Source organism: Micrasema longulum, unplaced genomic scaffold, assembly GCF_059751315.1.
Source record: "Micrasema longulum isolate JH-2025_06_02 unplaced genomic scaffold, ASM5975131v1 h1tg000284l, whole genome shotgun sequence".
NCBI classification, from domain to species: domain Eukaryota; kingdom Metazoa; phylum Arthropoda; class Insecta; order Trichoptera; family Brachycentridae; genus Micrasema; species Micrasema longulum.
The window spans coordinates 349,417-367,498 of NW_028277488.1; the positions used below are offsets into that span (position 1 = coordinate 349,417).

An 18,082-nucleotide genomic window follows, 5' to 3' on the forward strand; every position below is an offset into this window, starting at 1 on the left:
GAATTACTAAAGCGCATTCGTAAATAATAGTAGTCATGTTTTATTGATTGATTTGGTGTTTATTTTGTAGAACTCCATATTTAAACTTATAATATAAGAAATCAAACACTGATTTGAGTCTACTGAACATTTTATTTTATTTTTACAAATATAAAAAAAATATTATTAAAAATATCATTCGTAAAATGCCCTAACACGGCGAAACAATTGTCACGAAATTTTTGTTTTTATATTTGTAAAAATAAAGTGTTCAGTAGACTCAAATCGGTGTTTAATTTCTTATACTATAAGTTTAGTCATGTTTTGTTATTATTTTGCACTATTTATAAAAATGTCTGCCTTTAAATCGGGTTGTGGCCCTGTGGCTAGTGTCTCGGACTCTAGGACCAATGGTCCGTGGTTCGAATCCCACTCTACTCCAACTTTTTTTCCATTTTCTAATAGTGAGTTATTTACAACTCGTTGAAAATGGCCCTAAAAATCTAATATTTGGGTAAATCATAAGAACGCAAATATTTCTTTTAAAACAATAAAAAAAAATAGATTGTACCTAATAATTCACTGCACATTGCGCATCATAATTCAGAGAAATCTGCCGCTAAAATACTGTAGATAAAGGAATTGTTATGTTGTTTGTCTCCAGAACTCCATTTTGTATTATCTTCTAGAGCCCACTGGGTCGAAAAATATGCGCTTGGCAGTTGTGGGTCGGTTTTGACCCAATTTTAAAATTTGCCTTTTATGTATTTTTTGCTGGTTTTTAAATATTATTTAATCATCAAAATGTGCTCTGTTTTAATAAGAAAACGTGTAGTAAAGTTTTGTGTTCGATTTTGCATGACTTTGTAAAATTATACTCAATTCAAAATATCCGAGCGCATCGAAATAACTTTTCACGTAATTGATCATTTTTAATTCTGACCCATCTCAGTTTGGTACAAGTTAAATTAAAGCACACGTTTTTTGGTTCCAATCACATTTTTCTTTATTTTGTGATAGCTGTTTCACCTTCTCAACTCATTGGAGTTTATTAATGCTTTAAAAGGTAAAGAAAAATATCAAACATATAAGTAAACCAAATACTGTGTATTTTTATTTATAAATATGTATTTACATACAATATTTTGAATAATGTGTTTGTGTTTTGTGATATTTAATTTTAAGTGGTTTATATGAATGCGTACTTTGTTTTAATTCCTAAAATATTTTAACTTATGCTGCAAAATGGAGCATGTGTTTTTCATTCTGTGATTTTGAAGAAAATTTTAATTTAAATTGCATATTTAGCTAATTAATTGCTGTTTTCGTTAGTTAATTTAGGTTCCTAAATCTTCACTAAACCGTCTTAAAATGTAGGTTTATTAGTCCAAATTCTATCAACTAGAGTTGTTATTTCTTTCAAAATGAATTATATTTGTGGGACTCGCCCAGAAACCAAAGCCCGCTGTCATCTGATCTATTGTCTTTTAAGCAGTGCCTAATTATATAAATGTAGGATTTTATGCATGTGATGCAGGGAGATTTTACCCCAGTTGGAGAGACAGAAGAAAATGACATTCTGCTCCGATGTGTATTTATATGTTAAATAATCTACTGAATCCATAATGGAGTGCAAAAGTTGCTTATGTGAGATTAACTCACAGTACCTAAGAATTTTACTGCTTATATAGTAGTTCCTAGTGAGGAATTGAGATCGCTTTCTATTTTCCTGACTGTAATTTGGATGTCTTGATATTTAATTGTTAACATGCAGGAAATGTATCATTCATATCTTACACTGTTCTTAATATGAGTAGTAGGTTAGATGGCAGAGGGCATTGGTTTCTGGGTGAGTCACATATTGTTAAATTGTTAAGTAACTCAAAATGTTTCTAATTCAGAAAATTATAATATTTTCACTGATGTACAATTTTTCACGTAAAATTGATCTCTTAAATGCAATTTATAATATGTGTATACATATGTTAATTTATTAATTTTTTGTATAGTGAGCTTGGTTTAAAAACTGTCAGCAACCTTTACCAGTATTTTTTATTCATATTTTCAACCTTTTTGAATACGCGACCTCCTTAAGAGTAGAAAAATCGCATCCCACTGGTTGAAAAACACCGCTGTAGACAAATCATGGTATCAAATTCAGCCTATTACAAACTCAAACTCCTCAATGAAATTAATCTCACCCACATCAGTAAAGGTTTCAACTCTTTTACTTCACAAAAGTCAACATATGGAATAGTTGAGGAAATCGGATTGGTTACGCAGTCTGTAAAGTGGCCACTTAAACCAGTCAATGACAGGTCATAAGTCCTGCAAACTAAACTTTCATATTTCCGTCTAAAAAATATTTTGCCCCTGTGTTGCAACAAATTTTAGCAATTAAACTAATTTAAATGCGAAATTAATAATTATTTTCATAGTATTTTGTAAAACCAACAAATTATCACCCCGTTTTCCGTGGGAGAAGGCAGAGGATTGAACGCCATTTTAGTCTGCCTTTGCTTACAAACCTTGCTTCCTCTACATTCATAAATCTTCTCATGGATGTGCACCAATTATTCCGATTTGGTCATGCCATGTCAGTCTTCCATCCGAAGCATTTTGTTTTCTATTATTTTACCTAATCGTCATTCATATTTAAAATACATATGCTGTTTCTTGAACATTCTGCCATTTCATCGTAATAAAAGTTTACATATCGTCCACGGCAAACCAAATCGTCCGCGGTAACTCAAATTTGACCAGTTTAGGAGAGAGAGATTGAAACATTTTTTTTATGTGTTCAGTAAAAGTATGGATTTTTTTAGCATTTAGGTCAATCTTACTTCACAGTTATGTAAATCGTTTTTTTTTTTTTTTTACCAACAATGTTTTAATTTATTTACCGCCAAATGGCATAATTGGATGACTTAGGCGGTGATATTACATACGCGGTCACGGATTACCGTCGACGATATGGTACTTTTTATTGCATATTCATAGGACATTTGTTTACTTGCTTATTGCAGTTTCTATTTTAATATAAGTTTTGTTTGATTTATATCTTTAAGTTGATTGATTTTATAAGACTGAAACATGTTCAAATAATTTATACTGTATTAGAAAATTTGTTGTAGATAGTTAACTGTTATTGTTTAAGGTTTTAATTTTTGATCTCTTAATTTTAGTAACTTGCCTGATGTATTAATTGCCATTTTTTAGATGTAATTAATATAAAGTGATATAGGACTAGCGAGTGTCTCTCTGTCAACATAACTCCATATGACTAGTCATGAAATATAGAAATATTTTGTAAAGACTGCATTATTTTGTTGGCATTTTGATTACAATCAGAATACGTCATCAGAATTATCATGTTACTAATGTTGATTTCCTTTGACCGTCCTTTACTTTGTAATCTAACTTATGTAGGCGCTTCAAAATCTCTAATCATATGTATCTTACCCAAGCAGTATTATGTCTTGCACTTGTTAAGTTGAAAAACAAGTTTTACCATTAAAATGTTTCTGATGAACAATGTAGCATTTAAATTTTCCAGGTACAAAACATTAGGATAAATTATTAACGAGTAGGTTATGAGTCTCTGGGAGTAGAGATGCTTATGTAGTGTTCAGATACATGTAAAGGTGCTATTACTGATCACCACGATTAACAGCTCGCTACAACTTCATACAGTGCATTCTAGCTAACAAAATCAACTTCACACAATACAATTTTAGTTAGTAAAATACCAGCTAGGTAGCGCTGAACACTACGTTTAAATTGTGTGTGGTGATGTGCGTACATTATAAATTGTATGATTTCCATCACAATTAATACATTGAAAACCAATAAAAAACAAACCACTTATGATTTGGTGTTGCCAGAGTAAAATTAGTTGTTCCCATTTTTTTCTGTTTTTTGACAGACTACCGAGAACAAAACAGATACATGTAAATGATACAGAATAATAAATATTTTTCTCTCTTAAACAACTCATTATTATCATCTCGGTGGCAATTTGCACCGTGATACTTTACAGTATTATTTCATCAAAAGATACCGTTTCCTTATGCTTATTGTTAGACTAAATAAGTTGTATTTATTTGTTTTAATAGTGGGAGGATTTTTATACTCGGTTCAAAATAAATATATTGTATCAGCACAAACGAGTGTAAAACGTTACCTTTGTAAAAAGTATGTACCTGAAAGTCTATGTTTTCTTTTTCAAAATAGTTTTTTTTACACAAATATGTAGAAAAAAACCATTCAACAAGGATTTTGATGCACTATTTGAATTTAAAAAAGTGTCATAAGCATAATGAACATTATATAAATTCAGCATTAAAAATATCGATGTTTTTGATTATCAAACTCCTTTGTTAGTAATACTTTGTAGTACATATTTTTAACTAAGAATTAAACACAGTAAAACATTTGAAACAATAGAAAAAAAAACATTTGCACTTATAAAAAATCATTAACGCAGTTATTTATGCATTATTGCAGTGTAAAATAATTATAAATGAGATTAATGCATATTTACAGCACTAAAACTTAAATAAACAACTATAGCACATTTTTCTTAAACTCAGGTGTGTTTTACTCTCTGGCATTTATAAAATATGCATATGACATATAAATATAATGTTAAAAAAGTAGATGTTAAAATGGAATCACTTATTTAAAAATCATCTTTAAATCATTGATATATCTAGTGTTGTCATTTATCTTATAGAATTGTAAAATTATATATTGTTTATCGCTCATTAGGTTTGATAAAACTATATTTGTTGTTGATTCGTAGAAATACAATTTTCTATTTATTTATATAATATATGCATATGTGCCAATCTCAATGGAGATAACTACTTATTGTTAAAATAGACACTGTTTTGGTTAATAAACACTAAACTATTACAATTTATTTTTTTCATTTGGATATCATGATAAAAAGCAAGAGGTCTCGGGTTCCATTCCCGACATGCTTGATATGAAATATTTATTTAAAAGGCTGTTTTCACACAAGAATATCACATAGTCCCTGGACTGGTACCTGCAGCGTAAGATTGATCATCTTATCTTCATTTAACAAAAAAATTATCAAGATACGCTGCGATTGGTAAAAAAAAATAGACAAAATATAACAAAAAACAAAATAATCATTTGCCTTGAGTTTTTTTGAAAGCCGTATAACGTAGCTTTCATTATAACACCCCGTATCTCAAAATAACATTATTTAATACTTTGATAAATCTACGCGTGGTGAAAGTGGGCAATTTTTTTTTTTTACAAAAGATTTTTTGTTTCTCATAAAAATTTGTCTCAATTGAGATACGCAGTGTCATAGTGTAAGATCCCATGTTATTATAATATTACAAATACTATAACAGACTGATACGGTCTTAAACTAAAATATTGTCCTTTGGACTGAACGATTAAAAACGTTGTCAAAATATTATATTGGCAGTCCATCGATCCAATCAAAGTGTGTAGGTAACTACTGGTACTTAAACATTTTTAGAGAAAATTCTAAAATCGCGCCTATTAAAATTTAGTTTACTATATCTAAAAAATGTGTCGGTAGATGTCTTTGTACATGACATGCGCAATCCGCATCATTATTTTATATCGCAGTCGTTGTGTCCACACGTATATATATTTTGTCTATGGTTGGGTCTCAAAAGAATCGAATAAAAAATCCGGATCTTTTTCTACGTTCACGGTTCGCGATCCAGTTAATTTTTCTTGTTTTCATAAATAATGCCAGCTACTTGTGGGATAAATAAAACACGGGTATTATACAGGTGGAACAGAGCCGACTGAATAGTTTCAAGAGTTTCTGTTCGGGCTGGAGATAAAGTATTCGAATGCGAAAAGTCTCATATTGTATTTCTACTATATCCCGTTACCATTACAACATAACATCAAGTCATTACCATGGTATGGATTGAAGTTAAGAGTGAATTAAGGTTTTATCGTACGCTATTTTTACGAAAATAACCGTTCGGGGATAGCCACGCAAAAGACTTTTCTTCGGCATTCTGCGCGATATTTCCGCCCCTTCTACTAATACGATCAAATTTTGGATTCGACCATCGGAAGAAACTAAGAAAGTGGACATTTAGCACCCAGAACAGTTAAAACTTTCGAAAATATGCAGTTGTTTAAGGCAGCATTTGAGCAGTCATGCTCTACTCGAAGGCACGTGGATACTTTGAGGATGTCTCAGCGCTCTTTGAGAAGAATTATTCATGAAGATTTATCTTCTTATCCCTGCAAACTAATTCTTTTTCAAGAATTGGGTGTTATTGACTACGCAAATCGCTAAAAGCACTCAACTGAGAGCAGCTTTTATCTGAAGCGACGAGGTTCATCTCATCTCCCTGGAGCTGTCATCTGTAACCTATAGTTTCTACATTGGGCTGAAAATAACCTCCAGCAACTCCATAAAAGACCATTTCATTGAAATCGCATACATATCCATCGGAATGTGCCGAAAAACATGCGAAAATTTCAGAGATCGCCTTTAACTTTCTGATAGCCGCTAACGTTTTGTTTTTTTTAACGTAATGTGAAAAATGGGATTACCTTTGAATAAAATAAACCGTTTTTCTTTAATATTTTTTTTATTTATAGCCCCTCAAAACTGTTCAGCCAGCTCTGCCTCACCCTTTACTTAGAATAAAATAATTTTCATTGAATGTCTATTGTTTTTATTTCTACTTTAATGCCTAAAAAGAAAATGATACGTTAAAAATAACGAAATCATTAATTTGTTCGCTTTCGAACGGTTCACCTCAAGTGATACCCAGATCCTGTACCTAGGTACTCGTTATTTTTCATTATTCATATTCATCGGATTTTGTATTAGTTCATTTTCATTTTGAGCGCTGTTCGCAGCTGTCATCTGTCACGCAGCTGTTAGTTGAGTCAGAGTAGAGTTCGCTGTAAAATAAATTAAATCATGGGAGACTTGGAATTCGAACCACTAGAACCTTCCCTGAAGAATGTGATTGACCAGGAATCTTTGCGGTGGATATTCGTCGGTGGAAAAGGCGGAGTTGGCAAAACAACTTGCAGGTAATATAGTTAACCTATCGCACTGCGTTCATTAAGTATTTGTTTCATGTTGTGACTTGTGACACTGCATGATTGTTTTCACGTTTCAGCTGTAGTCTCGCTGTTCAATTGGCTAAAGTAAGAGAATCTGTACTTATTATTTCTACAGATCCAGCTCATAATATTTCAGATGCCTTCGACCAAAAGTTTTCCAAGGTACGCGAAATTAAATTTGTCCGCAACGATACGAATATTTCAATATTAGAGAGTAATAGTTTTTCCTTTTAGGTTCCCACTAAGGTGAATGGGGTTGATAACCTATTTGCTATGGAAATTGATCCAAATGTGGGGTTAAATGAGTTACCCGAGGAATATTTCGAAGGGGAGAGTGAAGCCCTCAAGATGGGAAAAGGGATGATTCAGGAGATATTTGGAGCGTTCCCCGGAATAGACGAAGCCATGAGCTATGCAGAAGTTATGAAGTATGTTTCTTATTTCCTTTGTTCTATCACGTTGGTCAATATCTATGTTTAGCCAAAACTTTCTATTACAAAATCTGTATAAAGACTAGATTTTAGTAAATGTCTGCCCCTGACTTGAATTACTTATTTATTACACATGCATACATGCAAGGGATCCTCTGGTTAGATTAGTCTCCATCCAACGTGGTTCAGCCTGATCTAAGAAGAAGATTTATTGTGTTTTAAATTTTACATAGTACTACACCAATATTGAAAGACTGTTATTAAAAAAAAAACTAAAACTACTTAATTATAAATGAATAACTTACTAAGTATAATAATTATCAGATGAATATAATGTATTCATAACATAAGTTGTGTCTGTTTTTACCACATTTAAAAATGAGCACTAAAAGTTTAAAAAAATGGTTAAGGTTATACCATAGAATTAAGAATAGTCCAGACGGAGCGTAGAATCATATTTGAATACATCGGACTGTGTCCAATAATTCCCCCACTTAGACACATTTTCGCCGCGCGCATACTTGAAGTCACAGAGTAATATTGCCAGATCGCGAAAAATATAACCATAACACAAATGTAAGGTAAAAAAAAAAACTATTTGTTAATTTTTCTAAAATTTTATTGTGCACTCTGAAACATTGATCGACACAACAGAGTAGATAAGTAAAGGGTCATTTAATAAGAGTAATTGAATTAATGAACTTTGAACTTAAAATATTTAAAAAAATATATTTTACATAAAACTGATATTTTTATATCATGTTAAATAATATTTTATGTTTTAAAGATAATAAAAAAAACATTTAAGATTGTAAATGAAAATTCTTGATGGAAGTTCATTGTAATTTATTATATAAATAACCAAAAGACACCAAAAATAAAATAAAATACTTAAACTCATTAAAATAGCATTATATCAATTCATTAGTTAACCCAAAGAAAATTTGTTGATAATGATCCTTAAGATAAAAATAACTTTATTGAATTTACTTACATATAACTTTGAATTATCTATCCTTACCTCTGTTCTGTATAAATACATTTAACTCTTTAATAAAGATACCAGTCTCGAAGATGTCGCAAAAGCGATAAAACCGGTCACTGGATATTCCAAATTTGTGGATTAAAGTATCACTCGTGTTTTATTTTTAAAGATAATGCCTGCCAAATGTTCACCACGGCGTTGTTTAATCCGAGGTTCAATTTTCATTATTTCTCTTATCATATGAGCAAAGTAGGGTAAACATTTTTACTACACTGGCAACACTAACAAAATTTCCATTTTGTTTCTTCGACAATCTGACAGATGGAAAAATAATTCAATTTTTAAGTAATGCATTCGTGACAAATACATTCATTTGATAATTACACATGAAATGTGATTGCATCCTGTTTCTTTAAGATCCTAGCAGTGTTTCTACACTTTAAAAGGACACAACATGGCATGGTTAAATTCGAATCAGGAGTTGCGTACTGACCGACGTCTACAAAGAAACTAATGGATTAAAACATAAGCCTACTCATTTATGAGTAGTTGAGTCCCCTTCTGTTTGATGTGCGTATGCGGTTTCTGGGCTATTCTTAATTCTATGGGTTATACGTTATTTGAAAGAAAATTTTCTGTTTAACAAGATATTGTGTTCGCTTTTATGTTACACATTATTTTATTTAATTACAAGCCTTTGAAATCTAATGCCTAGTAGACGAAAGTGAGCATTTTCAACTCCTCTTTCTGTTAACGTTTTATTGAGGAATATAGCTGCCAAAGCTAGTCGCGATATTTGCGCAGTGTACGGTGAAGATGCTATGAATTATTAACTAATCCAAATATAAATAAATGTATGTATGTTTGTCCTTTATAGACTCGATAACTACGGGACCAATTTACGTGCGATTTTTAGCAAAATAATCTAATTTACTTGAATTAGGTTTGTAAATAATAATATGTTCATCAGAATAAAGTTAAGAGCAAATATGTGTTTTTCATCAAACTTCCAGGGTTGCATTCAACTAAAATGCATATATTGAAAAATTCAGAGGATGTTTTTTTGTCTATTATAAAAGTTTGTATTTTACGTTTACAAACTTCAATTATTTTTAATGAATGCTGAATTGATTAATTTCCTTACAATTTCTTAATTTCTGCGTATTAACTTATTTTTAATGGATTTTTAGTTATGCTTAAACAATTTTAACTGACAAAAATTATGCCTGGAGTTTTATCAAAAAATATTTACAAAAAAAATATCACTGTTATTGGTTATCGTTTACAGATTGGTAAAATCAATGAACTTCAGTGTTGTGGTATTCGACACGGCACCCACCGGACACACCCTGCGCCTCCTCTCCTTCCCCCAAGTTGTGGAGAAGGGATTAGGAAAACTGCTCAAACTAAACCACAAGGTAACACACCGCCGCAGATTGTCACCAAGATCATCCCGGTAAAAAGGTCTGATTCATTTATATATTCTTTAATTTTCTCTCCAGGTTTCACCTTTCCTTAACCAAATGGCATCAATGTTTGGCATGGCTGACTTCAATGCTGAAACCTTCACAGGAAAGATGGAAGAAGTGCTCTCCATCATCAGACAGGTCAACTCTCAGTTCAAAGATCGAGTGAGTTAATTATCAATTTGATATTTGTTTGTAAACCTCGTAGTTTATTACCATGCTTGACTAATATTGTCTTTTTTACATATAAGATGTAATACACCTTTTAAATCTTGTTGTCTATCAAATCTTAATAACTTCACCAAACCTACATAGAATCATACCAAAGGAGTGGAATGGGAAAGCTCAGTGGTTTTAAAAAAAAAAAATGTATCGTATAATCAGCGCTATGATTTTTTAAAGTTTTGTATTTCTGAAACTACTCCGTGTGTGATGTCTCAAGATCTCTTCCGATTCTTCTCGGTCAATTCTGCCGATTGGTCCTTTGATGGTAAGCAAACCGGAAATCTTCCACGACTCTCTTATCATCGCTTTCATATGAACTAGTGACGTCGTTCAAAGTAGTTTGTTTTCACTCAAATCTTTTTTTGTACATTTTCAAGAAACTTTGCCATTTAATTTAATGCTCTAATTCTTACCGCGCGTTAGAAAATATTTTTGTATCCAATTTCCCGTAAAGCTGAAGTCCTCATTTGAGTTAGAGATTTACTCTGACTGGTCCAAAACAATTTTTTTTTTATTGGAATTAACACTTCTTCAGCCAGTATGCAAATGCGTGATATAATAAATACGTCTTAACCCAAAAACCTTCCATAATTTCCTTAGAGTAATAATACGCCACTGGCTAATACAGTCACCCGTACGGACAAAAACCATTCTATGATTATCAACCATTAAGTTAGCTACACTTTACAGCAATGCAACAGGTCGTAGGCACTCAGATCCAGAATTGCAAGCGCAAACCGAAACCGTCCATTACACATTTGTTGGTAAACTAAAAACCAAACCAAAAATTTGAAACGCTTTTGTTTTATGCTATAGAGCTGAAGGGCTTCTCTTTAAGCGAAATTAGTTTAAGAGCAAATTATTACTCTGAGATAATTTTTTTTTTAATGTGTATATTCTACATTTTATTTAAATCGAATCTGGTAATGGTTCTGTGATAATGTTGCAGGCTCCGGACTAAAAATAACTTAGCCACTAATTTGATTCCTATTTTCTAGCATAATCATTTTTTATGACTATGTTACTAAATTTTTTTACTAAACAGTTCCGAGTATAATATTGAACTAGAACCCCGCACGAGTATTTGTAACTCAGTGGCGACTCGCATATAAAAATCCTGAAATGGGAAATTGAGTGAGGATAACTCCGCCTCATAATGCAGTGGTTGTCGTATTCGCCTACCATGCTTGAGGTCCTAGGTTCAATTCCTGCCAGGGTGGATGTGAAATATTCATTTGAAAGCTGGTTCTAGGCTGCAATATTTAATTGTGCCTCAACTGGCATATCCAGATACGCTGCAATTGAAGTTCTGATACAGTGCTCTATGCACCACTGGATGCGGATAGTGAAATTATGATGACGTAATTAAAGTTGGCTATCAAATCAATACATTTAGGAAAATATTTTTTCAAAAATATACTTCAATTTTTCAATTTCAGTGCTGACAAAATTTGCGATTATTTTAATTTTAAAACAGCTTTATTCTTACAGTAGGTAATGTAAATAATAAGTTAAGAAGGTAGCTAAATTATAAATTGTAAGTATGGTTGCTAGCTTTCTCACTAAGTATAGCCTGTTCTGAGACAGCCAGCAATTGAACGTAGTTATACACAAAAGCAGCCAGACATTGAAAGGTGAAACTGAGATAATAGTACTGTTGTGAAAAGAGTGAATAATCAAATCTACACAACAGTTAGAATGTTTTATACTTTAGCAAATGATAAATAATGCATGCATTCGTTTTTTTATAATACAAAAAAGAGTTTTTTTTTTTTATTAATAAATTTTATAAAAGGTACATGTTTTTTTCAAATTCTATGCAGATCTACTTTTATACATCTAGTAAATGTTTGTTCAATCATGTATATGACCAGATTTAATGATTTTATTGACAGCCAGATCTAATATTGAATGAAACCTCATACAAGCTCTTAATGTATGAGGTGATTATTACAGTTTTTTGTATGAAAGCGGCCTGGCTGTTCTGTTCTGGATTCGATAACACCAATATCTCATTTTTTCAAAATTGTGGACTGCCTGCTTTCTGCATAACCACGTTCTATTACTCCTCAGGAATTTTTATATACATTTTTAAAGAATATTTTTTTTAAAACACAGATTTCATTCTTATTTCAGAAATAAATTTCACCAGTATAGGCCAGGGCCCCACTACAGCGGTGAATGCACAGTACACCCAGGCTAGAGAAAAAAATATTCAAACCTAAAACCCTCTGTTCGAGCCCGATGGGGGCCACCCAATATTTATAGATTTATACTTAATTTTTGCTTGACTTATATTCTGTATCTTCGCTCTATATTATTCATTAAAAGGTTAGTGAATTTATTTTTGTTGTTTCGAACAGGAACAAACAACGTTTGTGTGCGTGTGTATTGCTGAATTCCTGTCCCTCTACGAGACCGAGAGGCTTGTCCAGGAGCTGACGCGGTACGGTATCGACACTCACAATGTTATCGTCAACCAGCTCCTCATGAAGGGGCCCGGATGTGACCCTTGCACCATGTGCGCAGCGAGACATAAGGTACACTACACACATTGGACACTAATTTATTTATTTAACAATTGTAATGCAGGAACCCATTACGTAATGTCACTTTTCTATTGATTTGAAAGTATACAGCGAATCAGAATCACATTAAAAACTTATTTAAACATGTCCAGCAAAGATATGAAGAAACTCATTTACGAGCTTACAACCAATTATTACAACATCGCCTTTATTTTTTATTTCCTGATAACGATCCGCGTATTTGGGAATTCGGATGACTGGAGTTCGGATTAACGGAGTTATGTTGTATGTCCAAAAAGTCAACATATGTAAAAGTTGAGGAAATGTAGATGTTTAAACATAGGCAGAATGGTGAATGTTACACAGTGTGTTAAGTGATCACTTAAACCAGCCAATAACAGGTGGTAAATGCCTAGGCATCCATATTTCCTTCTCAAAAATGTTTTCCCTTTCTGTTGCAACAAATTTAGGGAACTGTAATATTCATAATTCTGCCTAATTTTTATTTATTTAATTTGTGATTTTTCACATCTCTCCTTTGTATTAGTCTACAAAGATTTAGGCATACTCAAAACTTAGTCAAAATATTTCAAATGGATAATTCACAATGATGGTACTTAAAATATTGTGTAAATTTGATATAATTTGCATTTATAGAAACTGAATATGTACTCAGATTTATTTGCGCAAACACCAAGTTGCACAGGTGCAAAATAACATCAATAAATCTCTCTAACAAACTATAAATAAGTTTTTAACAATACGTGTACAATATTAATGTATCGGACGCATTGTACTACTCAAATATTCTGCGACGTTTTTCTCAATATCAATTTTTCTTTTCAGGTTCAAGAAAAGTATTTAGAGCAAATTGCAGACTTGTACGAAGACTTCAACGTTACGAAACTACCGTTATTAGATCGGGAAGTCCGAGGAGCTGAACAAGTCAAAGAATTCTCCGTCAATCTAATTACTCCTTATATACCCAAATAATGGCATCTCACTATTAAATCAACATTTATATTGACAAACGTTAAATACCCTAGTTGACCGTGGAGAAATCTAAAAGAATTTCAGTCCTTAAAATATTCCATGGCTTAAAAAATATTTCAATTGAAATTTTGTAAGCATTTTAAAACAGGGTCTCTAGTTGTACGTGACATTTTATGCCATTGCAAACTTCATAAATTTTGTATAATATAGTTAAATTTTTCATGCTTTCTTTTTGCATAAAATTAAAACGTCAAATTACAATACATCGGAACCTCGTTTTACATGGTTTCAAATTTGGAAAGTAAAATTTGTATAACTATGCTGGAATTTAATACAAAAAATATTTATCCTCGCTACTCAAAGAATGAATGAGACGCCAATACAGCAATACATCTGTATAGGAGAGAGTACGAAGATAGAACTCATAAAAAGGAAGACAGAGGTGCTGTTTTGGGCCGGTGTTTGTGTGAAGTGTGAAGCAGATTCAGTCTTTTATTGACAGTAAGGACGCACGCATGTAAGATGACCGGCGTATTTATGATTTCAATTTATTTTGCTGTAACAGGGCTAAATTATATGTTTATTTTTATAAATCAAGGAAAAGGAATTATTAAACAGTATGTCTCCATGTTTTTTTTTTTCAAATGTCTGAACTTCAGAATATTCCGTCTTTTGCTTGTGGTGGCATGATGTTACATCACCCCACGCAAATGATTTTTTTACCACAGTCTTTAAAGAGTTAAGAAACCTATCCGTCATTGTTTTTTTTTTTAATATACAGTCAAACTTTGTTATTACGGGGAAGATGGGACTGTCTAAATTTGCACCTTATAAGCATTACTCGTTCTACCAGAGGGAGTTTTAGTTCAATTTCAATCCCCATTGCATATTGTCACTAAGTCAACAAATAAATATATGTCTAGTTCGTACTGATAATTAATAAATACAGTAAAACCCCTGTTTTATGTTTTTCTAGGGAGCAACAAAAAAGTGTAAAACTGAGGAAAACGCCAAAATAAGAAAAATGTGTAGAAAAAAGGAAATTACATCAAAATATATTTATTGTACTAGACTATACTAAATATGCTGCAGACATTTTTTAAAAAGTGCCGTAATTGGGGATTATTAATATTTACCTATGATTGTATAAAAATGTTTTGTATTTTTTCAATCAATACTATGTGTTTTTTTTCATTGAATTTTAAAAAAACATGTTAAAAACATGAAAATTTGAATTTGCATAAAATACATACAATGGTTTTTCCCCTAAATATTGGGAAATTTTATTTATGTACCATATGGTATCACTTTTTTTAGTATTGGGTAACACAAATATTCAACTGTCATTTACATCGCGGCAAAAATGTTTCACACTTTTATGATAACTGTTTAAATATCTTCTTTTCACATTATGTTTATAACTTCAAGTAATATTTCTATTGCCAAATGTTTAAACTTTCTGCGTAGTAATTTATTGATATAAAGATTTTATTCTTCCTAAGCATGCGTCAACTGCATGTCACAATTTAGTAAAATGTCAAAATTAGACACTTCGACAAAATAGTCGATTACACTGCACCTACTTTGAATTTAGTTTGAGACAGTAATTTACATTTTTTTTTACATGCCTCGATTTTATTTTGCATTCATGCGGCGGCGCGCAGCTCGACGTCTTTTGACAGATTGAATGAGTTTTTTAAAAAATTTCTATGGAAAACCGGGGTTATGAAAAACACAAAAACGTTAATTGGGGGGGATATTTGAATGAGAATGTATGGAAAAATTGGGACCTTTAATTTCGGCGTAAAAAGCGGGAAAACGTAAAATTGAGGAATGAAAAACCAGGTTTTACTGTATAACACTTAAGGAAAATTATAATAAATGCTACAAACATAATACTTTCTAAGTTTCGAATTCTGATAAATAAATATTTTCCTTTTTCTCTTCAATGTTGACACTATGGATACCATTTTACCATTCAAATAATAACTGTTGATTTTGTCTATAAATATTATGGTTACCATTTAGCAATAAACTGAAATTCTCTGTTTTAAGCATCTCACATGTTTAATACCAACGTATTACCAAAAAAAATTCCTGAAATAATTAGTTGGAGGGAAAAGTTGAATTTTTATGAAGTATAATTTTAATAATTAGTTTTTGTACGGTTTCTAAAGGCTTAGTGTGATTATTATAGACTCCTTTCCAACCAATTATTCCATAAGAAAGAGAAGACTGTACAAGAGAATCAAACCCATACCTCAATAATAAGCAAACGCATCAACCACTATCGCACGAGGTGGAATTATCTGCGATTGGTTTCTTTTTTCAGGATTTTTACCTTAAACTAGCCATTGAGTCGAAAGCACTCATCCAAGGTTATGGTTCTATTTTATATACAGAACTGTATTTTTATACAGAAAAGGAATTAAATATGATTGATAATAATCCAGTCCTTCTTTAAGAATATGTCTCTTAAACTCCTTTTGTAGGTAATAATAAATTAAGACATCTTACTTTGCAAAATTGTTTCTTTCAAGAATCTTGTCAATAAATAAATTGCCTTAAATATTGCGCAATATTTTTTTAAAAACAATAATTTCTATGTATCGTATGAGGTTTAAGGTTTTGTATACTTCTTCATTTATAAATTTTACATTACGCGAAAATAAAGAACTTTTACAAAAAACAATGTGTTTATACTGTTTCTCTTTTCTACACCTGAACTCGGTGGCGTACAGACATCAAACTGGTAAGCCAATATATTGTTATTTGTTATACGGAAGCAAGAAAATCAGCAGATTATACAATATTGAAATGGAATAACACCAGCAATGTGAATCTGAACGCTCTTTGAATTAGTATGTAAATTACACGCTAGCAACGCTTTCTCTGCTCCCTAGAAAGGAAAGCGTTTAGAATCGTGCTATCGTTGCAAATAAATACTTCATATCAACCGAGCTGGGAATCACAGCCTTGACATTTTTAATGTTTCTTCAAATGCTGTTCATATTAATCATCTTGAATCTGTTTTTGTCTGCAAAACATGCGAAATTGACGATATATGGAACAGATACAGATGGAAGAGACCACATAAACAGAATGGGCAGTGGTGACCACAGCAGCCGAGGAATTGTCTTCTGGTCGGCATCCGCCTGGAAACCCTCTAAGCGGTGGAAGGATAGTTAGGCCTCATCCTTGCAGATTGAGTAGTCTGAGAAGAACAGATCGTCAGATCTACGAAAAGACAAAGATGAATATGTTTTACATCGCATCATTAAAACTGAGCACAGAAAAGAATTACTTTTCTTGCGGAATGGAGATTTAATGTAAACTTAATCTGCATCTTCAAAATTATAAACAATGTCCCTGAAATCTAGCAGAAAATTCCACTTAGAAATAATGATATAGTGTTCTTCAGTCATCACAGGACCAATCTAAATCAGGTTGTGACCGGAGGTCCGAGTTTCGAGCCCCCATTCTGTCGCAACTTGATTCCCATTTTCTAATAGTAAGTTATTTACAACTCATTAAGAATGGGCCATGAAATTGTGCTCTTCTAGCTTACCCAAATATTTCCATTTAAGGGCCGTTTTCAAATAATTATGATAACTCAATTCTATAGAAAATGGGAATCAAGTGGTTGTAGAGCAAGGTTTGAACTTCAGACCTCTGTGAATCCGCAATGCTTTCTACGACGGAATCACAATCTGAACAAGGTATGAATGTCTTAAAGGGCTAATAAAAAATACCCCAAAACCAAGAAAACACCCCCAGGGACAGTATTACAATATAAAGTTAACATTTATCTTCAATTTTATCCACAAAGTAAAATTAAGTATTTTGTGTAAAAAATAGAATATGTGAACATTTTTTCTTTCTAAACATGCTCAATGAGGAAGTTCAGAGGTTTTTTTAATGTTTTAATTTGATAATTGACTATCAAACTAAGACTATTTTTTTTTATCTATTGCATTATCAGCACTATAATTTTTTTAAGTTTTGTGATTTTCACATTATTCCCCCTGTGACGTCATAAGTTCTCCTCGATGAGTTGTTCTGATTGGTGAATTGACTTTCCGATAACCGAAAATCTATCACAGCACTATCATTGGTTGATTTCGAAGAACTAATGACGTTGTTTAAAGTAGTTCATTTTTATTAATTTTTCGAGTCAGTAGTAAAGATTCGAGAAACTTCGCCGTATAATAATTAAATGCTATAATATTTACCGCGCGTTGAAAAACATTTTTTACATCGAATTTCCCGTAGCTCTGAACTTTCGCATTACAGATAGTACAATCGATTACCGATCCATACTTTTTTTTTTCAAAAACAAATTGAGTGTTGCTACATCGAAAA

At 31.9% G+C, this 18,082-nt stretch overlaps 1 protein-coding gene and 1 long non-coding RNA gene across 2 annotated transcripts; one reads left to right on the plus strand and one right to left on the minus strand.

Annotated features, from left to right (window-relative positions):
• The first annotated feature begins 6,853 nt into the window (after window positions 1-6,853).
• LOC148282844 (ATPase ASNA1 homolog) lies at window positions 6,854-14,348 on the plus strand. The gene is made up of 7 exons (XM_088224457.1): window positions 6,854-7,059; window positions 7,149-7,254; window positions 7,327-7,520; window positions 9,797-9,926; window positions 10,011-10,139; window positions 12,563-12,739; window positions 13,574-14,348. The coding sequence occupies exons 1-7, from the start codon at window positions 6,944-6,946 to the stop codon at window positions 13,718-13,720; spliced, it is 999 nt and encodes a 332-aa protein (XP_088080583.1). The 5' UTR covers window positions 6,854-6,943; the 3' UTR covers window positions 13,721-14,348.
• Window positions 14,349-14,931: 583 nt separating this feature from the next.
• LOC148282845 (uncharacterized) lies at window positions 14,932-18,060 on the minus strand. The gene is made up of 2 exons (XR_015822010.1): window positions 17,953-18,060; window positions 14,932-16,957 (listed from the first exon to the last, which is right to left on the minus strand). It is a non-coding gene; the product is annotated as an uncharacterized LOC148282845 (long non-coding RNA).
• Window positions 18,061-18,082: the final 22 nt, after the last annotated feature.

Excerpts from the sequence above, each read along its gene's own strand:
- LOC148282844 (XM_088224457.1), top strand. The coding sequence starts at position 6,944 with ATGGGAGACTTGGAATTCGAACCACTAGAACCTTCCCTGAAGAATGTG. Across the intron at positions 7,255-7,326 it reads TCGACCAAAAGTTTTCCAAG|GTTCCCACTAAGGTGAATGG; the intron begins GTACGCGAAATT and ends TTTTCCTTTTAG. Across the intron at positions 10,140-12,562 it reads ACTCTCAGTTCAAAGATCGA|GAACAAACAACGTTTGTGTG; the intron begins GTGAGTTAATTA and ends TGTTTCGAACAG.